Source organism: Ruditapes philippinarum, unplaced genomic scaffold, assembly GCF_026571515.1.
Source record: "Ruditapes philippinarum isolate M1 unplaced genomic scaffold, ASM2657151v2 ctg1236_1_1_1_1, whole genome shotgun sequence".
Lineage (NCBI taxonomy): Eukaryota > Metazoa > Mollusca > Bivalvia > Venerida > Veneridae > Ruditapes > Ruditapes philippinarum.
In genome coordinates this window covers 175,383-203,180 of record NW_026862350.1, presented here as the reverse complement: position 1 = coordinate 203,180, position 27,798 = coordinate 175,383, and the positions used below count along the sequence as shown (strand labels likewise).

The 27,798-nt window shown below is 34.1% G+C and overlaps 2 protein-coding genes across 2 annotated transcripts; both read right to left on the bottom strand.

The window, feature by feature from the left end:
• Nucleotides 1–2,547: 2,547 nt before the first annotated feature.
• Nucleotides 2,548–4,965, bottom strand: LOC132718780 (hepatic lectin-like). The gene is made up of 2 exons (XM_060702509.1): nt 4,663–4,965; nt 2,548–4,255 (listed from the first exon to the last, which is right to left on the bottom strand). Exons 1-2 carry the CDS (start codon nt 4,724–4,726, stop codon nt 3,885–3,887), a joined length of 435 nt encoding a protein of 144 aa, XP_060558492.1. The 5' UTR covers nt 4,727–4,965; the 3' UTR covers nt 2,548–3,884.
• Nucleotides 4,966–9,947: 4,982 nt separating this feature from the next.
• LOC132718792 (mucin-5AC-like) lies at nt 9,948–27,774 on the bottom strand. The gene is made up of 9 exons (XM_060702524.1): nt 27,545–27,774; nt 27,166–27,289; nt 26,286–26,339; nt 24,604–24,645; nt 21,172–21,283; nt 19,195–19,384; nt 15,352–15,483; nt 14,568–14,927; nt 9,948–14,094 (listed from the first exon to the last, which is right to left on the bottom strand). The coding sequence occupies exons 1-9, from the start codon at nt 27,597–27,599 to the stop codon at nt 13,112–13,114; spliced, it is 2,052 nt and encodes a 683-aa protein (XP_060558507.1). The 5' UTR covers nt 27,600–27,774; the 3' UTR covers nt 9,948–13,111.
• Nucleotides 27,775–27,798: the final 24 nt, after the last annotated feature.

The window sequence follows — 27,798 nt, the reverse complement described above, 5'->3', positions numbered from 1 at the left end:
TTTGTTTTGAGGGTGTGATCGGGTTTTATGTCGCACCAACACAGAAGAGGTCATATTACGACTTTCCAGCTTTTCCGGTTGAGGAGGACCTCATGTGTTCCTTCCGTGCATTATTTCAGGCACAAACAGGCACCTGAGTAGATCTACCGCTGGAAAGCTTCTTCACATGAAAGAAATCCAAAGCCCCTGGCGGGATTCGAACACAAAGCGGTGAAGGGGCATACGGCTTGTAGTCAAACTCTGGGCCACGTACGTACGGCAAATTTTTGCGTTCGACTAATTCATAGTATAAACAATGTATTATGTTTTTAACTTTTTAATGTCAAGTTGCAAAACTGCGAACTTACATACAATTTAAAAGTGATTTTGGTAAAGAATTTTATTTGGATCTTAACTTACCACGAAACGAGCGCTCTCTTCTCGCACAATTGCGGTGTGGTATCCTACCACTCCGTGTAGAAACCGGGCGGTATGTTGGTGAAACACCAGAACAGAGACTTTGCAAATTGTGTAATACTGGTTCCGTTGAAGATGAACTGCATTTTGTAATGAATTGTTCTTTATATCAAGACACTCGACATAATTATCTCAGTGAAATCCTTTTAAGTGACCAATATGTAGATATGAGAGACTGTGATAAATTTGAAAACCTTGTAAAACATCACCCGAGAAGATTAGCAAAGTACTTGGTAGCCGCATATTTGAAACGTAGAAGCAATTTGTTCCAAAGATAAAGTAAACATTTATTTAAATAATTGTTTGATCCGCTCATATTTGACACTATTTGTACTATGATGAGATACGAAACAATTTTATCGTTAAAGCATACTTTAATATGTGTTCAATTTATGTGTAATGCGTATCACAATTTGCATTTTTTCATTAACCGTTTTCGTCAACCAGTACTTGATACAGTTGATATTGTGAAAGTATATCTGCTACTCAGAATCTTATTATTACTTTTTCATTGATACGAGTATAAGCACGTTGTAATATTGTGCAGTATAATTATGTGTAACACCACTTTTATATTACACACTTACATGCTGGTATTGACTACTTGTATACTAGAATGAAGTTTCGTTAATCGCATATTTAACATATTTGAATATTGTTTACTTTCCTAGTGTAGAACTTGAATTTTCGTTTCGTTTAAGAACTACACTTATAAAACAAGTAATACAATACACACTTGCACGATTCCATGTCCCGGCCTTGCTAGATTTGTTTTTCGTTTCGTATAAGGCTGGTTATTGCATGAGATCGTATATCGGCGATGTATGTTTCTTGATTGAATCACATTTTGCTAGACAGTAACACAGACACTTGGGGTTTGGAGCTCAAAACGCCTTTAAAATCCAAATAAAATGCATATTTGTCAATCCCAGCATTATAATATTATTATAGATGTTGAAATATGATTTTTTTTCAAAACGGCTTATATTAAGTTTTTTTGATATACACATATATGATCAGTACATGTGCTGGGATTGACAAATATGCATTTTATTTGGATTTTAAAGGCGTTTTGAGCTCCAAACCCCAAGTGTCTGTGGACAGTTATACCACCTAGACTGACGTTAACGAGTTCTTAAATGATGTACATTTTTATATTTTTGTCTACTGTACTGATCTCAAGTAATACTAAGTAATACTAAGTATCTAGATATGTACGTCAAAAGTATGCTTTCACTGTAAACATAATGTAACATTAATAATTGGTATTAAATCCTATAATAATTACACATAAATGAATAAAATCTCTAACGTGTACTGTTGTATACAGTATATTTACTATACTCATGACCATTGATTCGCTTATTGTTTTCATGTTTACTGTTTTGACAAGTATTATGTGACTTATAGGCCCAATGGGCCGGGTGCATGCCTTTATGTAACTGTATATTGTCATCATTATTTATGTTTGCACATGTCACTTTAATAAAATATTTACTTACTTACTTGCTGTTATCAAACACAGAACTATTACAATATTTACAGATGATATTAAAGTTAGTTCACAATATTTCTACATTCATGGAAACATTTAGCAACTCAAGATTCAAGTTTTGGACATGAAATGATTTTTTAGAATGAAATTCTAATATAGAATATAATATGAGTCCTTTATATAATTAGTACATATGAGACATATGAGCCGCGTCACGACAAAACCAACGTAATGGGTTTGCGACCAGCATGGATCCAGACCAGCCTGCGCATCCGCGCAGTCTGATCAGGATCCATGCTGTTCGCTATTATTTTCTCTACTTGTAAAAGGGTTGGTAAGCGAACAGCATGGATCCTGATCAGACTGCGCGGATGCGCAGGCTGGTCTGGATTCATGCTGGTCGCAAACGCATTACGTTGGCTTTGTCGTGACGCGGCTCATATATAAACTGTTTTTGTTCAGATACGGTGATCAAGCGTTTTGCAATTCATTGCTGTCACTACATACTTAAATTTGATAAACTAATTGTATAAATGAAACAATATATTTTTCAGATTTCAAAAACTAATGTCAGTTTGTAACAAGCTTTATGTTTTATTGATCAACGCACATTATTACAGTGTCCTATTTCGTCCACAAAATTTCGTTAGTAACACGCGATAATGACATTCAAATATAATCTTTAGAGATTGAATTGTCTACAGATATACTCAAAGTTCCACAACTATACCCAAAGTTCCACAGATTTTTACCATATTTTATGTTCCACAGATATACCAAAAGTTCCACAGAATTTCCCATACCCTATGTTCCACAGATTTACCCCGTTTCAGTTTTTATTAAAACTGGCACCAAAACTATACATTATTTTTTTTGTCCCAGATTTAACCCCGGCATGTAATGCGCAACTGGTTATGACAAACAATTCGGTAAAAAATCATCTAATATCACATAAAAAGAATGCAATTATGACTAGCTAAATTAACAAAGATAGGGTATCATATTGTTCAATTTTAACTACTGAATTTCTATAAAATTTAAGTAAACATAAACACAACCATGCTGCTAAAGACTGCACTCAATACTATTTAACGACGGAACAAATGGAAGAGGAACGGAGAATAAGAAGTATTATATAAATTTTAATATACTGTTTTTACAACAACAAAAAATAGATAGTTTTAATAGAATTGTTTGATCACAACTATTCATTAATCTGTCAAGCTTAAAAATATCGGTTGGAAAGAAGAGATTTATGCTATTATGTCAATTAAAATACGAACTTTCAAATAAGTAGTGAAATTCATCACCAATAACTTGATAGAGACGTAATGAACAGAGTTTATATGAAAGCTCCAAAGATATACCCAAAGCTTACAAAACATACCCAAAGCTCCAAAAATATATATGAAGTTCAAAAAATATACCCAAAGTTTCAAAAATATACCAAAAGCCACAAAAATATACCCGAAGTTCCACAGATATACTCAAATACCCACACTTAAACCGATATCGTCAATTATACACAGAGCTCCAATCGGAACATCTCGGCTATTATTCATAATATCCTCGGACTTATTACGATGAAAAGTAGTTCTACCACGTGGTTTAAGATGTCAGTGTAATCTTTGATAATGTTTAAAAAATGTATATATTTGACATCCAAATTAAAATAATGTATGTTTTGGTAAAATAATGATGGAAAATATGTCTGAAAATCATAATCAAATAAAACTTTCGGTTTATACACTGATATATTGGAATAAACTTAGACAACAACCCCTGCATTAAAATACTTTTTGTTTCCATGTTTAGTTTCTTAGGATATGTTAGACCGAAAAACCCTATCCATTCTTTGTATTTTTACTATTGTATTCAAGGGCCCTTATAAGGGTCGAGAAGATGCGATTGTCAGAGGTAAACCATGTCCGAGTTAATTAAATTCACAAAGGCTCTTGCATTTGTAGGCATGACTTGCATCACCCCATTTCCAGGTTCCTTCGACCATCTCAATCAATAAACAGTTCTCTGGCTGTGACAATCTATTATTATTGTTTGGTTCTCTCGAGTTCCAATTGGTATACCAATCATCAAGTTTGGTTCCATCCAACCACAGAAATGTGCCCTCCTCTTGCACGTCGGTACCGCCGATCCAGAGTGCATTTTCAGCATGCGATTGAATTGCGTAGTTTTCTATAAACATTTCTTCCTCTAGAGATTTTATATCTGCCAAATGTCCTCCCAAACTTTCACAGTTGACCTTTGCTTCGTTCCAGCCTAATTTCTTCTCGACAACGACATAGTCTGAAATTACATAGGGACCATTTGTTTGTTTCAGACAATATCGATATATATTTTACTGCGTGAACAATAGCCTATAATACTTTCAGTTGTGGCAACCATGGATGCCAATACTAACAGATGCTATTTGTTTTTTCTTTGTTGTTCTTTTGTTGTTGTTGTTTTTATTTGTTATGTTTTAACGTCGCATCATCAAGGTCATACTAATATAGCGAATTTTCAGGTTTCCTGGTTGGTCAATTGAGGAAGGCCTCATGTGCCCCTAAGTGCATTTTTTCAGACACGAACGGGCACCTGAGTACTATTAACCAACGAGGTTTGAGAGTGAAATGCTAGAACAGAATAATGCCCTGACAAGAACACAAAAACATTTTTTAATTTTAAATCTACATAACTTAAAAGTTACTTACTATGCCGCCGATAACATTTCGTTCCTTCCAATGTCGGTGCTAAATTTGTGTCTGAGAATTGCATTTTACACCCGAAACATTTGTCGTTGGCCAGAACGAACACGCCGTAACAGGAAGGAGTATTAGAACATTTCGCCGCACATAGTGCAATCCCTCCGTCAGTATAGCTAAACAAGGTTTTATTTGCGGGACAAGTTAGCCCTGCAAATTCCCATAGCTCAATATATTTGTTGAATTTGTTGTCCACGAAGGCAGCATGAACATTTTCAGCTAAATAATAAAACAATAACTGAAATAATAGAACCGCGCTGGTAGACATCTTTTCTGTTTATGCGACAATTCCAGCACTAGTCTTATGATTGCTTTACGCATGCGCTCTTATTAATTAATTATTAATTAATCAATTTTTAAACATTGTTCTGAAATTCTAGGAAAAACATGGTGATAAAAATCATCAATTGTTGTTATTATGCTCTTCCCCCATATCCCCTCCAATTATTGACCTATATCACCAATAAGCTGCATTGGGAAAGTTATGGAAAGAATTGTATTTAAACACATCTGCATTGTAATGAATTGAAATACAATACAATCAGTGTTTCTTCCGGGCCATTCGACAATTTATAAACTAATGTTTTTTTTTTATAATACCTCTTCAGATTTCGTGGATAATCACATTAACTCTTTCTTACGACTTGAAATGGCACGAACATACTAATAACATTTCAGCTTCGGCGTCAAAAGTATTAGTCTCTATGCGTGCTTTAAAATTACTATAACACTTTGATATTATATTTAATATTATCTTCGTTGTCTTCGCGACATTCCAAGCGACATTAATGTGCGACGAACTATAACTCATATACAATGTTTAATAAACACTCATACCTCAATAATAGTTTTTCTTCATAGCAAATTCAGTATCTACTTTAAATTTATATATCTTATATGCGTCCGATACTTGAGTGTGCATCAATTGTTTGGGATGGGTGTGCTGAAAATGTAAAACAATCACTTGAGCAATTACAATACGAAGCCGCTAGAATTATTACGGGTGCAACTCGGTCAATATCGATAGATTACTTGGTCAAAGAAGTCGGTTGGGTCTCACTCTCTGATAGGCTAATTGTTATAAAGCTAAAAACAGTTTACTACCGGACTATTTATCTTCTTTGTTTCCGCCAACTGTATCAGAAACTACTTGTTATCCTTTGCGAAATAGAAACAACTATATTACCATAGCTAGACGCACTCAATTATATAATGCATCGTTTTTACCATCCTCGTTAGAATAATGGAATAACCTCGACCCCAATATACGAAACTCTCAGACACCCAACATATTTAAATCTAGACTAAAAACTCTGTTTAAAGCACCAACGGTTTCGAAGCATTATTTTTATGGCCAGAGATACTGACAAATATTCATTAACCATCATTCCCCAAAAAACAAACTACAGTTCAACTATTTTTCAGGATAGCAATCTGTGGATGGATCGCACATCAAAATCAAAAGTGTACATTTTTTTAAATTTTAATGAATAAATAAATGAACTGTTAAAAATCAAATACATATTTTAAAGTTTATATGCATGTTAAAAGTAATCATTGTTAACTTTTAGATAATGGTCTTAGAGGATGTCAGATGCTTGTTACCTGAAAAAGTAGCGCCTTATTTTGAAAATATTTGTCATGAAAGTAGCAAAATGTAAAAAATAGCATCTTGACTATTCTTGACTTCCATACAAAATACTAAATCACTATAACTGTACTAATTGCGAAAATTCATCAGCGGAAACAGATGGTTAAGATAATTGGCGAATAAGTAATTCTTGGAAACTATAGAAGTACATCAAATATAAAAAGCTTTTGAGATATAAATATACAAGAGGACCATGGTGACCCCGAGTCGCTCACCAGAAACAACTGATTTTCAGTAAAAGATAAAATACTACATAAGAATGCTACATACAAGGTTTGATGACCATCCATCAATTAATTCTGTAGAAGCAGAGGTTTAAAGGTATTTCTATTTTTTAACTTTGGCAGTCCCTTAAAGGGGTCAATCAAATTAATATGAGCAAACTTGATAAAGCACTACCTAAGAATACTACAGAGAAAATTTGGTGATCATCCATCAATTAGTTCTGTAGAGGAAGATGTCTAAAGGGTTTCTAATTTTAGCTCTAGAGACCCCTAAAAGGGCCAATCAAATTAATATGAGCAAACTTGATAAAAGATAAAAGAATACCCAAGAATGCTACAGACAAAGTTTGGTGATCATCCATCAATTTGTTCTGTTGAAGATGTTTAAAGGTTTTTTTTCTATTTTTAGCTCTGTTGACCCCTAAAAGGGGCCAATTGAAATGACATAAGCAAATTTAAGTGTGACTGTCACAAGGATTCTACAGACCAAATTTGAGGTAAATCTGCCAAGCAGTTTCAGAGAAGAAGATCAACATTCGATGATTGTTGACGCACGACGGACGCCGGAGCATCCCCCTTTGATACTAATAGCCTCACCCTGAACCTTCAGTTCTGGTGAGCTAAAAAGCACGTGTAAGGCATAATGGGCCATAGTAATGTATAATTAACTGCTTTGCCAATTTTAATGTTCTGAATATTTTTTTTTTAAAAGTGTGTGGAGAAAAGTTGTTTAAAATCATAATAAATTCATAACGTAAAAACATATATCGTTTCACAGATAATAGTGCCTTTGAATCTATGACTTGTTAATAATGTTAATTTTCAGTATCTCTGGTCCTACGGGCCCCATTTATCAAGGGAATGCAATTAAAAATTGACGTTTTAAAAACGATCAGCTCCAGAAATATCTGATACCATAATAAATTGTTGTATTAAGAGTCGTTTGAATACTCAATAAGAGTCGAGGGACCTAAATGCTATGTATGTAAGTATGATAAAAATACTTTCGTTTGTTGTTAAGTTTGCTAATTTAAGATATGACATACATTAGTACAAATAAGTTGTTTACTGGTTTCTTACATCTCTAGTTATCACTGTTCTTTAAGTCCTACCTTACACAGTTTTGACTTGCTATACAGGGTGTCTGTGCGTGAGTGCGCACTTGTATTCCCAACCTGGATTAACTTGGTTAAGTCCACAGGCACTAGACACAATTAATTTACCTCTATATGCTCATAATAATATATATAAAGAATATTCTTTATATATAGTATTATGAGCATATAGAGGTAAATTAATTGTGTATAGTGCCTGTGGTTAAGTCACTGAAATGAGGACCCTACCCATTCAGTTTATGCTATCATTTTTCTTAATGCTGAGCTCGAATCCATCCTGAAAAATTCATTTACCATTATTTCTTGAAATGAGGTTTAAAAAGTAAAAAGTTGCCCCGTACTTCACTTCAGTGTTGTTATATTTTTCTGGTCCTTCGGGAACATTGATGCCAGGACAATTAAGTGTTGAGAATTAAGTACGACTCAAGCCGGTGCTAGGGGGGCGTGAGGGATGTTGCATTTATTCATTATCCCTCATGTACAGACTCAATTAAACCGAGTCTGCAATTCTTATGTAATTTTGTTGTGATTAATGCTTCCGATGGATCACTTTGTTTCCAGATTTTGATATGCCTCTGCCAGGGATCAGACTAACAGATACAGAGCCCACCTTAATGGGTAGTACGAATAAGTAACCATCATGTTACTCACAGAGAAACTGACTATGTAATTGTAGGTGTAAATGGATGAGGAAAACAAAAATAATACAGCAACCACTGGGAAATTGTAAAATAGCGAAGAAACACAAAGTTAACATTCCTGAATTGAACAAAGAAATATAAACATAACTATCAACATGGAACTGTTTTGGCATACATGATCAATTACCTTGACCCAAAAACAATAGAGGTCGTCTACGGCACAAGAACAAAGTTTGACAGTCGTGGCCCATGGGTGTCATGTTATTGGTTGGAAACTGTTTTTGGTATGTGAATGTGACCTTTACCTCCAACAAGAGCTGTCGGTAGGACAACAACGCTCGACTATTCTTAGTGCTTGATGGTAAAAGAGCCTTGATAATGTAAAATTTTCTAAGTTTACAAAAGGGCAAATTTTTTCTTTAAATCCATGTTACAGTTATAGGCCTTGGAGAGAGTCCTCCTACGCTCTCTAAGAAGAGTATAATATTTCAAATTGTTTCAAAGCCAGATGACATTAATTCTTAAGAAGCATAATTCTGTCCAAATGCTAGATACAGTTACCTCCCTCTGTCTACAGATTTGGGTCATGATGATGAACAATTGTGCAAAGTTTCAAAGCCAGATGTCAATGGACTTTGAAAATATTTGAGGTATTACATAAACTTTAACATAAATTCTAAGTCGAAAAAGGGGCATAATTCTGTCAAAATGCTTGATACAGTTACCTCCTCCTGTCTACAAGTTGGGGTCATGATGGTGAACAAGTGTGCAAAGTTTCAAAGCCATACGTCAATGGACTTTGAAAATATTTGAGGTATTACAAAAACTTTAACATAAGTGGTTAAGCCGACGCTCGGGTGACTACAATAGCTCTACTTATTCTTATCCAATAGTCGAGCTAAAAATCAATACACCTATGAAGTTTGAAGGCCAATGTCTCACGAGTTGTTGGTCGGACTCGTTCTTGCACACAAGGTCAATGTGACCTTGACCTTGCTGCCCCCCAAAATCAAAGAGTTCATCTTCGACCCGTACTCCTTTAAAGTTTGGATTCAAAGTGCCCACGAGTTATCGAATAATTGGTTGGGAACTATTTTGGCAAATAAGGTCAATTTGACCTTGGCACTTGTGCCCTTGACCGAAATATTAATAGAAGTCATGTACTGGCTAAGACAATGCGGGTTAAGGGCCCATTTACTGTCGAAATATTGGTTGGAAACTGATATGGCATACAAAGTTAATGTGGCCATGACCCTTTAGCCCTTGACCCCTATATCAACAGGGGTCATGCTCTTCCAAAGATCAATGCACTAATGGTTAAGGGTCATTTGTCGGAGAGTGATTCAGTAAACCAGGTCACTGTGACCTTGACCTTTAAGCCCTGGACCCCAAAATAAATAGCGGTCGTCTTCTTTCCAAGAGCAAAGCACTCATGAAGTTTTTGGGTAATGAGCGTTCACAAGTTATTAAATTGGAAACAATGCGAGACAGACGGATGGACAAACATCATGCAGCTTAACACCATGTTCCCTCTTCTTTGGAAAGGGGGGGGGGGGTGTGGAGACTTAAGTACAATTCATAACATTAAAAGAAAAGATATGCACAAGTTTTATATATTTTATTTTTTCAATCATTGCACTATGTTGAAACAGCACTACCATTGCTTCTATCATTATAATAAATAATTACAAGACAAATATGTCAACAACTAAAATCAATGATTTAAATTAATATCATAGAAATTAATATAAATAATCAACAGTGATCCAAGACGAACAGTAACTAATTTGGTTAGTGCTTATAATATATCCAAAATACTTGCACAAATAAAAAGCATGATCTGAAAAAATGACATGGTTCAATTATATCAACAACAAACTTACAATATAAACTACATGTACCTAATTCTTCAGCCGTGCAAAAATTTAGAAAAAGAAAGGACAGATTTTTTTTTTAAATGAATCTATATAAAACAACAGACTGTACTTTAGTATATGGTACTTTAACAATAAAATTCATAATTGTATGAAATACCTAATAAGGCATTAGTATTGTACCTTCAAAACCACTAGATAAAGAACAGAAATTAAATTTACATTACATGATCAACATTTAAACACTTTCATGATTATCAGCAGGTATTTTTTCAGTTTTTTTTGTTTTGTTGTTGTTGTTGTTTTACGTCACTATGACAAGGTCATGTGATAGCTTCCCAGTTCTAGCGGTGGAGAAACAACCTCAGGCTCACAAGTTCACTAGTAAAAAAAAGATCAAGATCAAACGATTCAAATTATGTTTTCTTTGCTGTATAAAAATATGCATTGTTCATATAAGGCTTAAATTATTTTGTATGATGCAAAAAGTAATAAATAGCTGATTTGCTGAGAAACAAACATATTTTGTGACCAAATTTAGAACAATATAAATTTAAAATAACTGGATCAATTTTTTGATCAACTTTTAAATATGTTTTTATATATATATATATATTTAAAAAAAAATGTTTTTGGGTGAATTTTCATAATCTTGAGACATTTAAATAATTAATCAAATTTATCATTTTTTTCAAATGTCTATTGATTATTGATCAACAAAAAAAAATGTCAACAATATCAATAGATACATTGATATCGTCTCTATCAAGACAGCTCTAATTGTTACTAATGATTAAATATAAAGTGTAGACCATGGTTACCGTTTTAACAACACAAAATGGGGACTATGAACACATGATAAGATCTGTATAAAGACCACACATTTGTCTTCTACAACTGCAATGAAATACAGAAAACTGAAAAAAAAAATATTGTGATTTCAAAAAATGATGACATTAAAATATTAAATAACTAATTCTAATAAACAGACAGCTAACTAACAAAGAGGAATTGAAAAGTATCAGTTGCATAAATTTTTTTTTAAGTTTTTAAAACAAGTTGTCTTAGTATCATCAAAAACACTAAATGTTGCAAAATGTTTTCTAATTCTAACCTTTTATTAAATCCTGAAGACTTAAATCCTGCAAAAAGGTGATGCCTGCATTAAAGGGACTCCACTCAGGTTTTTTTGACATGACTTAACTGGAAATATTTTCTCGAGATCAATATTCCATTTGATGACGGTCTAGACCAATAATATATGTGCACAATGTCAGATCATTTGCTCGCTCCGTTTTTCCAGAATAATTATTTTAATTGTGAAAATGACCCTAAATTGAAAAGCGTTGTAACGTTTTTCTCTCAAACCAGACTAAGAATAGCACAAACATAAGATTTCCAATTTATTTCTGAGTACATTGTATATTTCTTAATAAACTTTTCCATATCTTAAAGATATAAGTGCCTCTGTTGACCTATGTGTGGAATTCAAATTGTATGTTTTTAGGCTTTTGGACCTCCATGGAAGTCCTTTAAGTTACCTATAGTCATTAATCTTTTCATATTATAATTTTTTCACTTCATTTACCCACCACTGAAATCACCAGTCATTATGCTCGGATTAGGAATTTTCCCATTTAAGAAAATTTTAATTTTCTAGATGTACTAGAGAAATAACTAATATCAAAATTAAAGCATCATAAATAAAACCTATTTTACAGAATGCCATTTATTACTTTCGCGTAAATTATCAGCCCATGAAAGAAAGAAAATATCAATAACAAAATAAATTTTGCTAGCAAAAATGACACTAAGTGCATTAATACAACATTAAATTACATAAAGGTAATTTGATTACCTCTCTCTCTATTCACAATACATCTTAAATTATCTTTTTAAAACATTTCCATTCAACAAAATATTTAAAGCAACCATCAGTTTTTCTGAAACTTCTTCGCAACTAAATATGTAAACAAACTTGCCCTGCTCCCAAAGGTAACTTCCAATGTTATTCCTTTTTTTTTAAGTTTTAAATATCACAGATGTCAAAATTGCCCATTGTCTTTTTTCAAATTGGGTTAAGGTCACATCTACATAATATAGGTCATATGGCAACTTTCAGCTTTATTGGTGAAGGAAGACCCAGGTGCCCCTTTGTACATTATTTCAGGCACAAACAGGCACCCAGTAGAACCCCAGACTTTCCATAAGCTAGCTGGATAGCTTTCTCACATAAAGGATCAGAAGACACAGCCGTTGCTCGAACCTGCAGCAGTGAGTGGTATGTGGTTTGATGTAAATGACATTAACCACTCGGCCACAGCTGCCCCCAACATGCCGAGTGATATGACTATTATACCAGTGGCACACATAGAGGATATTGACAAGAGTGTAGGGTCAATACTGAATTGTTTTAATGTGTAAAAACTTTTAACATTTAACGTTATAATTTACACTGCTTTTGCATTTGACTCATGCTATCGAATATCCAGTTATCCTTTATCAAACTAAGGTCAGTTGGGCTGTATGTATACTAGAGAATTATGTGAAATCTATTCACTTTGTTAGTCCCAAGAGCTGATCATGCTGATGTAATCCAAGCACAAAATTTTCTTTTATCACATTTTGTAAATTTAGTCACTGTAAATTAGTTTAGAGTCCTCATTTAAGTATCAATTTTCCGTTTCTCTTTTGGTTTGGCACATACCTCTCACTTCACATTTGGTCATACAATCAACAAATACACTGAAAACGTTCTCCGAATAAACTATTTCATATATAATACTTGGTTCCGGGAAATTACTTATTTCATAACACTTCCTGTTCTGCAATTATCCTCTCATTTAACATAACATAAATTTCTCCGATTTGGTCAGTAGACTAGTCAAAACTATCACAATGAGGATGTAACTAATGTCGTGTTGCTAGGCAACGTGGCCGACGACTGTGACAAAACATTTGGCACGGTAACAACTACAACTGGTTTTAAAACTTGCTGTCCGAGGACCTGCCCGGAATGTAGCATAGATGATGGAATACCAAGCGGAATTTGTTTTAGAATCGGTGACGTAAACATGGAATTTAACTGCGCCTGCGTCAAAGCAGAAGGTGTCATCTGTATCCCAGGGGACATCACTGTCATCGGCGTCATCATTTGTGTCAGCTGATTTAATTGAGCCAATGAAACAAGAGGATTGTTAGTCACTTGGGTCGACGAAGCAGCAATAGTTGAAGCTTGCATTGGAACTGCCGTAGATGTTACTAGCATGTTCGACCTTGGAATAGTCACAAATGGCCACGCAAGTTGTTGTCCAGCTAGTAAGTTAGGAGCAAATATTGGTCGTATTGGAATTGATGATGATTGTAATGTTGAAGCGACATTAGCTGTTGGTGAAGCTTCTGTCTTTGATGTAGACACAAGAGCTATCGTTGGTAAAGTATTCAATGCCCTAAGATTGTTGTTAGTTAGTGCCAATGATGGGATAGTCTCCGGTTTTGAAACATTTTTAACAGATAAGGCAGGCATGCCTGATGACATGGTTGCCGGGGTAACAGAAGAAACTGGAACAGTTGTTGAAGATGACTGCAGTCCTACAGCTGGGGCCATCAATGACGTCACCAAAACTGGATGGGCAATCTTTTGTAAAGACATGTAATAAGGGATACTCATCGTTGGCACTCCACTAACTGCACTTACAACTTTACTAGTACTAGTTCCCACTGCACTTGTTATTAGCTTTGTGGATGAGGTTATTCCATCCTTGACAACCATTGGTGGTTGAGCTGTCAACTGTGATGTTACCATAGTAACCACAGGGTAAGGTTGTGACAAAGGTGGTGATTTCAATTGTGCTGCAGTTAACGGTGCAGAAGCCACTGAAAAGAAAAATTGGTAATTTAAAGAAATTTTCTATATCATAAAGTCATGGGACATTTTTAGGCTTCATCTTGGAGAAAACATAAACAGTTTTACAAGTGACCTTAGACTCATCTTAAGGAGGGGTAAAAACACGAGTAATAACTAATATTCATAAGACATTTATGCCTCACAAAATGATTATTAACTTTAAATAATGTTACTTTTGTCTGAATTTCTCACAGTATAACCCCATATTTTCAATTTGTGGTATCATTTTCACTCGGTCGAAGGTTGTTACTGTTATAAAATGTGCAAGCCCTTCTTATCTACAGGTAAGGATTCTGTTTTCATAGCTAGGACAAATCTGAAGACCACCTAATACTAAATTTTTAAATTTAAGCCTTGTTCTTAAAATACTGATGTCTTAAATTTTCTAGTTAGCATTATAATGAGTTTGTAACGAGTTAACAGAAAGCTGTAATTGGCTTACCTTTAGATACTGTACTCGTACTTGACAACATTTTCTGTGAGAGCAAAGCTTGCTGTCTCTGTTGTAGGGTACGATGAAGGATCTGGGTGACGGGCGGTCGTACCGGCGGGATCTCTAGAATCTTCCCAGTTACACTCATCTCAAAAGCCGCCGGCCCAGGGTTAATAGTGTTTATCACAGACATTGAGGGGGAGGAGACAGGTCCTGACAAGCTTAAGGTGATTGGAATTACTTTCTTAGGCGATGGTTTTGGCACAGAAAAAGTTGGTGCAGAATGTGATTTTATTATTCCGTTAATAGAAGATTGCATTGTCATTTTTGGCGCCACAAGTTCTGCATGTGTCATGCTGTTTGGTGTATCTGAAAAAATGTGTTAAGTATATGTATTTAATATCCTAAAAGTTGAGCTTAGAGGCAGAATCTTTGCAATTTTTTGTAATTTTTCATAATAGTATTTAATACATTGGGAACTTTCAACAATTTTATCTAAATGGGAAGGGCCTATGCTCCGCCTAAATTTAATGCAAAGAAATCACTTAAAATATTCAATGTTTCAGATAAGATCTGAACCATGTACAGGCCATGCAAGTTATTTAATGGTACCATAGCAACATAACTTCGGTCCTGTCCATGAAAGTCAAAAACGCTTGAATTGCAAACGAATGGGCAAAGATGGCCCTTATATCATTCATCTGATAGTAAAGGCTCTAAATGACCAGAACAACTTTTATTTTAATTTATAACTCTGAATGAAAAGCAGTGAATTTCAAAAAACAAAATGTACCTTTTTTTATGGAGAGCTTTCGTTTCCTTGGTGATTTTGGTGTAGGAGAGTTAGTTTCCATGGCAAGATTTTCAGCTTCCTCTTCGTCATCATCTTGTTCATCATGGTCACTGGGTGGTGGGGTGCCACGCTCTACAATGAAAATGTACCTTTGTTTTGCTATATTACTAAATTTGTATGAAGGATTTGCCCTTATTTTAACTAAGTTTGTTTGTTTGTTTCATTTTACGCCTTTTCCCAACAGTATTTCATATAGGCGGGTAGTTTCCTAACCATTGTTCCTGGAGAGTTACACCAGTACTAGACTACCTTCCTCCATGTAAAACAACCAATAAAATCTGCAGAAACTTCAATAATAGGCCTACATGTTAAAATGATATCATCATCATCATCTAAACATAAACCTTGTCAAATCTGTGTTAGAGGTAGTTTTTTTTGTGCATCTTGAAGGTTTTGGTGTCTTTAACCTTTATCCACACTAAATATATTATAGTTATTGTACTATGATCTTTATATAGCTGACCCTGGTCTACACTGATTGCATGGTGAGAATCAGTTGCTGCAAGCAGGCTATAATGATTAATGTCTTTTGTGAGGTAAGCAAACTTTGAGAATTGAGGCAAGCAAGCTTTGATAACTGAGGTAAGCATGCTTTGAGAACTGAGGTAAGCAAGCTTTGAGAATTGAGGCAAGCAAGCTTTGATAACTGAGGCAAGCAAGCTTTGAGAACTGAGGTAAACAAGCATTGAGATCATAGGTAAGTAATTTTTCAGAATTGAGGTAAGCAAGCTTTGAGAATTGAGGTAACTGTGGTTAGCAAGCTTTGAGAACTGAGGTAAGCAAGCTTTGAGAATTGAGGCAAGCAAGCTTTGATAACTGAGGCAAGCAAGCTTTGAGAACTGAGGTAAACAAGCATTGAGATCATAGGTAAGTAATTTTTCAGAATTGAGGTAAGCAAGCTTTGAGAATTGAGGTAACTGTGGTTAGCAAACTTTGAGAATTGAGGTAAGCAAGCATTGAGAATTGAGGTAAGCAAGTTTTGATAATTGAGGTAAGCAAGCTTTGAAAACTGAGGTACGAAAACTTTGATAGCTGAAGTAAGCAAGCTTTGAAAACTGAGGTACGAAAACTTTGAGAACTAAAAATAGAAATACAAATGTATCGATTAGTTAAGTAATATAAATTAGGTGTGTTCTTATGGACTTACACCATATCAAGTTTGCAGTATCAGCGTATAAACAGCAGTATCAGCGTATAAACAGCCCTAATAATACATCAAAACAAATTTTCCATTTATGTATTTGAAATTCTTTTTGAAACAAGTTGTAAAAAGCCTTTTAAGATTTACAAAGATTATATTTCCAAATCTTTATGATGACTTAAAACTGTGCATATTTCATATCATAATCTTAACAAGGCTCATTATTACATAATGCTGAAATACCCTGTGAGTGACTCAGTTGCTTTTTGTTCAATGTACTTATCTTTAAACAATTTTTCTCGCTCACCTGAGAAATAGGTCAAAAGGTCAAAGTGTAGCCCCTTATCACCCCAGAAGCACAATTTGAAAACAAGGGACAGCTAAATCTGAAAAAATTTTGTACACTGACTGTCACCAAGGAAAATTTTGTGTAAAATTATTTAAAAACTGAACCAGTGGTTAAGATGTTGTTGTTTTCTAATTTTAGCTCTGGCAGCCATTTTATCAAACAGTTCAGCCTGTCACAAAGTGAAAGGTGAGAGCTAATAAAAAGATGACAGACAAAGAGAGGGAAAACAAACATTTGACCTGGCTGGGGATTGAAGTGTCGACCTCGATCCCCTGGGGCGGGGCCAATTTTGACCGTAGGGGTTTTATTTCAACATGCATGGTAGACATACACTAGAACATGCTTCATGTCAAATATCTAAGCTTTAGGTCTTTAGGATTTTCACAAGAAGATGTTTTTAAGTTCTTACTATATACATGTTTATATAAGAAAAATCAATGATCCCTGGGGCGGGGTCAATTTTGACGCTAGGGCTTTTATTTGAACAAACGAAGATGTTTTTTTTAGTTTTTACTATATATAAATAAAGAAAATCAATGACCTCTGGCGCCAGGCCAATTTTTATCCTAGGGCATTTATTTGTACAAACTTGGTAGACATCAACTAGAAGATGTTTCATGCCAAATATGTAATCTATAGCGGTTTTAGATTGTTAAGAGAATTTTTTTTAAAGTTTTTACTATATATCATATGCATATAAGGAAAATCAATGACCCATGGGGAGGGCCAATTTTGACCCTAAGGCATTTATTAGAACAAACTTGGCAGATATCCACTAGAAGATGTTTGATGCCAAATATCTAAGCTCTAGCTCTTTTGGATTGCCACAATAAGACTTTTTTAAGATTTTACTATATACATGTAAGGAATATCAATGATCCCTGGGGCGGGGTCAATTTTGACCCTAGGGCATTTATTTGAACAAACTTGGTAGACATCCACTAGAAGATTTTTTATGCCAAATATCTAAACCCTAGCTCTTTTGGATTGCCACAAGAAGATTTTTCTGAAAGTTTTTACTATATACATACATGTACAAGGAATATCAATAACCCCTAGGACCGGGCCAATTTTGACCCTAGGGAATTTGTTTGAACAAACTTGGTAGACATCCACTAGAAGATGTTTCATGCATAATATCTTATCTATGTGCTTTTGGTTTGTCACAAGAAGATCTTTTAGGTTTTTACTATATACATATAAGGAAAATAAGGCCATGTGGTTTAGGAGATGTTGTTTAAAGAAATTGTTGATGTCCTCAGGTGAGCTAAAAAGAGTAGCTTATCTAATAATCATACTGCATTTTCAAAAAACATTTTTTGAATGGCTTTTATTAACGTCCATGTTACTAAAAGGATAAGTCATTTAAAAGGATAAGGTATTTCTCTAATCCTCTAATGGTAAAATTAATAATTCAGTGATTTTTTTCCCCAATTTTCAAAACAACCTGTGGCTTTCAGAAGGGGAAAATATAGTGTCAAATTCCAACAGCTAAAAATGAAATTAACCCACACATTTTATAAACTTTTCATTTCCAATGGTAGACATCAACCAGAAAATGTTTCATGCCAAATATCTAAGCTCTAGATCTTTCTTTTTTTACAAGAAGATTTTTTAAGATTTTGTAAAAAAAAATCTGTCGGTCACCATGGCAACCAGAGTTCTTCGTGCAATTTAATTCTTTGAACAATGTTGGTACAGCTTCATGCAAGAAACATCCCTGCAAAGTTTCAACAAATTTGGCCAAGTGGTTTAGGAGGAGATGTTGTTTAAAGAAATTGTTGACGCACGCACAGACGCACAATGGACGACGGACAATGGGCCATCACAAAAGCTCACCTGAGAACAATGTTTAATAATGTCATAAAAAATTTATGTAATACATCATGATAACTTGAATGTGAACAAAAATTTATTCACTTTTTTCATTAATGATACCCAAATTATTTTGTATGCCCAGTGTTTAACTTGTTTGGCATCAAATTCAGAGACAACTCCTTCCTGACCATACAACAGTATTTACTGTTATAACATGTATTCCTGGCTTTTCCCAAGGTATCAGTTGAGGCACAGAAGAAAGGGAACAAAGATGGGTTGTGTGAGTAAGGGGGTGTTCTTATAGTTTCAATGCACAGTAGGGCTGATTTTATTTTAAGGCTCAATGACACTGGTCTGCATTGCTTAAATCAATTGGGGAGAGGCCTTATTTCTACAGTCTTCTGTGTTTTGTTTTAAAAATGCCTCAATTTCTTAGAATCCTTTCACAAATTGTTCTATAAATATGAGTATTTACCTGTTGCTGTAGAAGTTGAGTTGGAATCATTGTCTGTTTCTGGATGGTAAACAAACGCATTAATGTCAACATCAATATTCATGTTATTTAACTCTCCTTTCAATGCATTCATACGCTCCTGAAGAACTATTTTCTCATGGGCAAATCTTTGCATCTCCAACTCAAATTCTCGCTCCTTCCTTTTCAAGTTCTATAAAAAAAAAGATTACTAATTTATTTATTTTATTATTATGATCAAAACAAAAACTATATTATAAACTATATTTCTAATACCCAAAGTGGCAATGCATTCTTTCCCCATACAAATAGTTAAAAAAGTTTTAATAAAGCTAAGGGGAACAACTTTGCACATTCAAATTAATAGTACTGCCATAGTTCACTCCCTTGTACAAACGGACTACTTTCACCCAAGGCTCCGCCCACCTTATTATCAAGCTATCTGTTATCACATGTTTGGTCTATTAATAGGTCTGCACACGCTAAACTAACGACAGCTCTAATTTAAATGAAGCGCATAACCAGGGAGGGTATTGATGAAGATTAATTGGATTTTTTTTCCTGTTTATAACAACTTCCTGCTCACCAACTTTTTAAACTACCGTAGATTATATTGATGTTTTGTTAAATATATATATTAATTTTAAGCCTGATTCTTCACTTAAATTTAGAGAAACCTTCCTGAACTGAAAAGTAGCACATGTAGGTTCACAAATTATCAACAAGTAAATGGCTGTAAAATGCAGTAAAATTCCTCACTGTTAAAATAGCATTATCCATAAAATTATTATATTTTAATATACTAGTATACATGTAATATCTTAAAGGTTTGGACAGATAATAGCACTGTGACATAAATGCTGCAAATAAAGTAACAATATTAATGTATATGTGAACGATAAATATCTCCTTCCTTAAAAGAATGTTCTATACAAACTTATAATATTAACCATCCAAGTTTAGAAATGAGACAAACTTTTCCATAGAATTTAGGTCACAAGTGTATTTGCATTCATACATCACATGTCGATTTATACCACTCCTAAATATAATATTAACTATATCTTAATCAAACATTTAACTTAAAATATGAAGAGGTTTTAACTTTCAAGCCACAGCTTGATAGCAACATGCTCACATTTACTGGTGAAGAAAGAATCAAGATGCCTTTCTTAACAGACCATATTGACCTATTGGTCAAGATGTCCACCTCTAAACCAAGGGATTGTACGTTTAAGCAACCATGTTTCCTGATAATATGCCAGTACTGTTGAACTCCAGGAAACAGACACAAGAGTGGTTCAAAACCAGTGACAGATGTTTTTAAATACATGTCTGAACTGAGATGTTGTCCTAGCTGTACATTATTAAGGCACAAATATAGGGACATTGACCTCATGAAAATTGCCTTGATACATTTTCACATGAAAGACCTCAAGTCTTCCTAGTAGGATTTCAACTTTTAGCAGTATGAGGCAATAATTTTTTGTTGCTTGGTTGGGTTTTATGTCACACCAACAATGTAGAGGTCATTATAGTGACTATGCGGCTTTACCGCTGATGAAAGACCTCAGATGCCCCTCTTTATTTCAGGCACAAACCTGAGAAGAACCACTGATGTTTTGTTACCTAGAGCTCTGGATAGCTTCCTCACATGAAGGAATCCAAAATTTCTGGAGGGATTCGAACCTACAGCTGTGAGGGGCAAGTGAATGAAGTCAGCAACCTTAACCACTTGGCCAAGTATGCCCCTGCAATAAATCTTAAGTCTGCAATCTTAACCATTTAATAATAATAATCCATAAACTGGACCTGTTCATCAACAAAATCATGTGAAAAAACTATGAAAGTAAAAAATAAAGACTTTTGAAATTCTTAAGTTTAGAATATTATTTCTTTTTTAGTTTTATATACATGTAAAGAAGAGTTTCAGCCATTGGACTAGTAATGGCAAAAAAATGCATAATTTAAAGACCCTACCTGAATGTACCTTAGCGAGCTTCGTAAAATGCCCAGGTTTGACGTCCTTCTGTCCTCTAAATTAGGTATATTCTTCTTGAGAAAATCAAAACATTCTTTCAGGTGTGCTCGCCTGTAATAATGTAACAATTGCCACTGACTACCAGATGAAAATAAAATTTGCAAAAATCACAGACAGTTAATATTTTTCTAACCTAACAGAACAATATTATGTAATGTAAGAATGTCAATTAAGAATTACTTTAATAATTTACCAGACAGCCTTTAGAATTGAGCAGTATTTCTCAATATTAAGTAATGTAGCAGTTTTTCTCAATATTAAGTAAAGTAATTCGTTGAAAATACAATGTATACATCTTAATCTAAAAGAAAATTTAGTGCTAATTTCATTTTGTCATAACTGATCAAGTACATTTAATATACATGTAGAAACCAAATGAAAATTTCAAATATGCACAAAAGTATTCAGAGTATTTATTGTAAAATAAACCGATAGTTTTGTTTATGGAAAACATAGTCTTAAAATGACAATATGGAAACTAAAATTGGTCAACAGAATATATTAAACAAATTTGTTACTGAGCCAATAACTAGTAAGCACTTTGCATGTGACTTGATCTGAAGAATCAACTGTTAAAAGTTTTGATTTCAGCGACTGTTTTAATTTTCGGATTTAGCCTTTTCTTTTCTTTTTTATTAATCCCAAGAAATGCTTTTATTTTTATCACCTAAAAGCTTTTTCTTTTCATTTTCTGTTCTAGTTTCTAAAAGGTTACTCATTGGCCAACCACCTGAATCATATTTTGTGTCTGCTGCTTTTTGGGAATAGTTCAGTTTTAGTGATTTGGTATATTGTATGGAATTCTACTTTGATTTCATTTTGCTTCTTGTATGATAAATAATTTTTACATTGAGCACTACATTTTCAGGTAATAACATTCAACCGACTCAAAAACCATTATTCAAACATTTTAAAACTCCTGTTTCCTCTTTCTAATTAGGAAATTTTTTATTCTTTTCTGAGGCATAATATGCTTTTAATTAGTAATTCATTATATCAATTATTATAACGAATATAATTATTTTTAATGTTTGGCATTTTACTCACAAATAAATGTAGAGTATGCAGCTTTACGGAACAATTTTATGACTTGTGTTAAAACTTCTGATTATATGGAAAAATGATTAGCAGCAAGTTCATACAGCCCCGATATTCTGTCATATTTCCCATTATTTCCCCAATCCACAGGAAAAATTCCCAATTGAATGTTACAAAATAAAAATATTGAATAACGAAATCTAAAATATTTGAAAATCAGGGCTTTTTCACTGTTAGGCCTAACAAACAAAAATAATGTTTGTTTCCAGTGACATGGTTTTAAAAAAAAGGGTAAAATAATAGGGTAGGTAAGTTTTGGTTTTTTTTTAAATATTTTTTTATATCAAATGCGACGGAAATATGAATATGGGGCACAACGTTTATTATGCAGCGTCAAACAAAACATGCAGCCTGTTTTCCCTCAAAAAGTTTAGGGTCAGTGGCCAAAAAGAAGGGTAGGTAGGGACACCGGAAACAAACAATTTTTTTGAGGCCTTATGGTGCTTATATGTTTGAAGATGCCATCCTAGACATTCATTTAATCACTGTAAAATTTAAGGCATGCATTTTTTCCCTAATTTTTGACAAAACATTGCTGAAATTCCCGATTCTATGGGTATGGGTCATATTCCCATATCCTTGAGAAAAACCCTGAATGACAACCCTGGTTGCTCAAAAAAGTAATGTATAAACTGCCAATGTACAAACAAGTGGGCCATGATGGCCCTGAAGTCGCTCACCTGTATATAGACCCTGGAGCGGGGCCAGTTTAAACCCCATGGCTTAACAAACTTGGTAGACACCCATTAGAAGATGTTTCATGCTAAACATCTAAGGTCTAGCTCGTTGGTTTTTTTTAAAGAAGTTTTTTTTCAAGTTATTTCTTTACACATATAGATAAAAACAATGACACACCTGGGGCAGGGCCAGTTTTGACCCCAGGGCTTTTATTTGAACAGTCTTTGTAGACACTTTCTAGAAAATGTTTCATGCTTAATATCTAAACTCTAGCTATTAAGGTTTTTTCAAAGAATATTTTTAAGTTTTTGCTATACACATATAAGGAAAATCAATGCCCCCCGGGACGGGTCCAATTTTGACCTCAGGGCTTTTATTTGAACAAACTTGGTAGACACTCACTAGAAGATTTTTCATGCTTAGTATCTAAACTCTAGCTATTTGTTTTTTTTTTCAAAAAAGATTTTTTAAGTTTTTGCAATACATGTACACATATAAGGAAAATCAATGACCCCCGGGGCGGGGCCAATTTTGACCCCAGGGCTCATATTTGAACAAACTTGGTAGACATCCATTAGAACATGTTTCATGCTAAATATCTTAGCTCTAGCCTCTAGCTCTTTCGGTTCCTTAAAAGAAGATTTTTTAAGTTTTTACTATATGCATATAGGGAAAATCAATGACCCCCTTGGGCCAGGCCAATTTTGAGCCCAGGGCTTTTATTTGAACAAACTTGGTAGCCACCCATTTGAAGATGTTTCATGCTAAATATTCAAGCTCTAGCTCTTTGAGTTCTTTAAAAGAAGATTTTTTAAGTTTTTACTATATGCATATAGGGAAAATCAATGACACACCCCCTGGGCCGGGACCAATTTTGACCCCAGGGCTTTTATTTGAACAAACTTGGTAGACACTCACTAGAAGATGTTTCATGCCAAATATCTAAGCTCTAACTCTTTTGGTTTCTTAGAAGAAGATATTTAAAGTTTTTTCTTTTGGTTGCCATTGAACAATTTTCAAAGGTGACCACCAAAGGAACATTCCTGTGAAGATTGGATGAAACTGACTTAGTGGTTTATGAGGAGATGTCATTGTAAGTAAAAGTTTACGGACGACGGACGGACGGACAACCACAAAAGCTCACCCTGTCACTTTGTGACAGGTGAGCTAAAAACTGGTTTCTCTGTCATATAAACCTACCTGTATACATGAGATTCTGGTTAACAAATGTTCTTGTCTAGTCCAAAACACCCTACAAACCAATGGAATAATATGCTAACTATATTATCCAAATAAATCAAAACTGTTCAATCTTAATTCTGAACGAGAAATGCAGGCACTCCTCGTTTCGTCATATCCAAATAGAAACAAAACTTTAATGTGTATGGGAAATAAAAATTTTGTTTGTAGCAGTCAGTCAAAAGTTTTTCCGCCCCCAAAAAGTTTTTGATTATCCTCCAGTTTAAAGGATCCATTTCTCTCATAATTTGTTTTTATTTACTTTAGTTTGTCAGATATTCTAGGATAAGATTTTGTGAGTGCCAACATTTTGTAGAATTAACAAGAACAACATATATATGTCACAATGTACAGACCTGTTTTTCTCCAACTTGTTGTGAACTTCTCGAGTGCCAGCTCTGTAGAAACAAAAGCAGCTCCGTCATAAATAGTTCACAACAACAACAACAAAATATTTTGTTATATAATTAGTTAATTACACTGTCACAAGTAAATGATCATTTTCTATTTACCATGCTAAATATCCTACAAGGACTATACCATCTTTCAATCTAGACAGGGACGTTAAACTTTAAATTCCCTCATCCCCCCCCCCCCCCCTGGTCTTATCCTTGTAAGGGTTTGTTTGTTTTATTAGATCTTTCGTTGTACCAACACAGTATAGGTCATATGGCGACATTCCAACTTTAGTGTTGGAGGAAGACCTCAGGCGCCCTTTCGTGCATTGTTTCAGACACAAACATGCAAATGAGTAGAACCACTAACGTTCCGTAAGCTAGCTGGATAGCTTCCTCACATGAGAGAATCCAAAGTCCCTGTTGAGATTCGAACCCACCATGGTCAGGGGCAGTGGTTTGTAAAGGTTAACATCAAAATATGCTCTAACTCAATGTTTAACACTTCAGACTTTGAGACAGAACAGAATTGCCAGCTTATCCTGCATGGGTGGATTTGGGTGCTGCCACCATGTTAAGGTTCAAATGTTCAAATATTCATTTACTGTCTAATGCATATTGTTTCTATGATGTCTTAATCATCTCTTTTTCACAGAACATACTCATGCTATGATATTTTGCCCAAAATTTGAACATTAACATGGTTTTTACTAAAATTACACTCAATTTTTGATATAAATCAATATTTCATTAATGTCCAAATATGTATTATCACATCATTAACATGACATTATTTTTTTTCTACTTTGCAAAAGTACATAATGATATAAACGGTCTGCTCAAGCATCACTGCATTTTTGGTTTAACACCTATAAAAGAGATATTTTTTCTATGATAGTCTTTTAGAGAGATTATTGTTTGTTTCTAAAGTGTTTGTTTAGTTGTTCCATCCGCATATGATAGAGCCACCAACCTTCCATAAACAAGCTGATTAGTTTCTGTAATAACTTAAGTATTAAATTTGTATTTTTGCCTCAAGAGTTTACCTCTATAATCACCCGTCACAACTCTGACTACATCAGCTTATATTTGCTTGAAAGCAATAACAAATTTTCTGATTTCTTTTAACCTGCGGAATATCATAAACAGACTTATCCAGCTTCCACTGTCTGATATCCCATTTATTAATGACCATTATCAACTTTGGGGATTATATCAAAGACTTAAACTTTCAAAGTTTGAAAGTCTGTTAACAGTATAAAGCCTGGTCAGACTGCATGAATCCATGTGTAGCCTGAGCTCAGTCACCTCACTTTATACTGGTGGCAAAGGTTAATCCATTTAGATTCCAGCAGAAAAATATTGGTTAAAGAAGCAGTCTTTTTTAAATAAGCAGTCTTTTTCCCTCTCAAAAAATCCATATAAAAAAATTGAAACAGCAATGGTACAGGACAAATTATCTTAAACTGTAACACATTGCAAAGACCTCAGAACTAGTACCATCTTTAGTTATTCTTTTCCATATAAAGAGCTTAAAACAGCACTAGAGATAGAGTTAGGACAAAATACCTTACATACATTTTGTAAATACACATTACAACAAAAATGTTTTTAACTATCAATTGAGTTTCTGATATTGCTACCTGAGAAAGAAGTTGTCTGATCCTTGAGAAACTGGTGTATCAGATCTGCTTGACCTGAAAAAAAAATCAGAATTAAACTATCAAAATGTCATTTGTCATTCTCACTTACCGTATCTCTTTATAAAAACTTTTAAAGAATCCTAATATTACTATTTAAACTTACTATAAACCTGCATAAACCAGCGCTAACTGCATAGACTGTTCTTAAAAATATTGCATAAATTTAAATCACACTCTTATTTGAAAAATTCTGCATTAATTAATACTGAAAAGTAATGAATTAACTAATCCTGGATATCTTCAAAATATGACTTTATGCATCTCAGTCTTTCTAATTTTACAAGAAATATAAAAACTATAAATTCATTAAATGGAAGTATTACATTTTGTACATTTTATAATTTTTTTTAAAAAATTTCACAATATTATGAATAATATTAGCTCTCTACATTGAGAAAAACCAATTAACTTAAACTAGCTTATTTTGTTTACTTTGTTATAGTCTAAATAATAGCATTCAAAGTGTAAAAAGAAAAAGTAAAGAAAGAAGAAAATACTAGTTTCTTGAAAAACTTGAAAATTTAACAAGCTTCATTAATTTTTAATTGTCTCATTGTCATAATTTATAATTTTCAGCAGCTGCTATAGGTTATTAATAGCATATACATATTCATTATTAAAATCAAAGATGCTAGTTTTAACATTTTTATCATTGTGAATGTCTATGAGGATAGGTATTTAGGCTCCTTTAAAGCCTTAAGGTGATCACGTGATTTGTATCATATGATTATTTATAATAGTCAAGGTCAAATAAGCATGCTGGTTGCTATAAATAGAATTATGTTTGTCGGCGTTACAATTTTGCCGTTCCTAAATTTACCCGGATTTAGTGCGAGGTCGTCCCTTTACGAAATGAAATCCACTGTCACTGCTATCAAACGACGTTCCAGGTTCTGAGAATTGCCTGTCTAGACTTTGGCGCAGCTTTTTGTCCGCATCGGTACCTGTCGTAAGAAATTAAAAGTCGCATGATGCCGGATAATATGCAAATTAGCTTTCCGAACAAGATATCTACGCAATATTTCCAGCTTGCCCTAGTTTCGTTTAAAGAAAATATCTCTATAACAGTAGATGAGAAATTATCAAAATCATTTAAAAATCGACGTGAGAGCAATGCAGAATACAACATTAGGTGATAAAACTTTCCAATTAGTAGAATAAACTTGCTGCCATGTGCGAGAACACCACGTGCTACATACCTTGTCCGCGCGACTCCAAAAATTCAGCTGCTTCTAATAAAGTTTCCAAACTCATCTTTCTTCTTTGGTGTCACTAAACATCTATTCACAACAAGGTATTCTTATTACGAGTGACGATCGTCCAAAAGATACAAAATATCGATGTTATTTTGAGCTCGCCTGCTCCGTCGCGAAGATGGCGGGCGGCTTGATCAAAACATCGGTTTGCAAACACGAATAAACACCACGTGGACTTTGATTGACGGGCGTTCGTA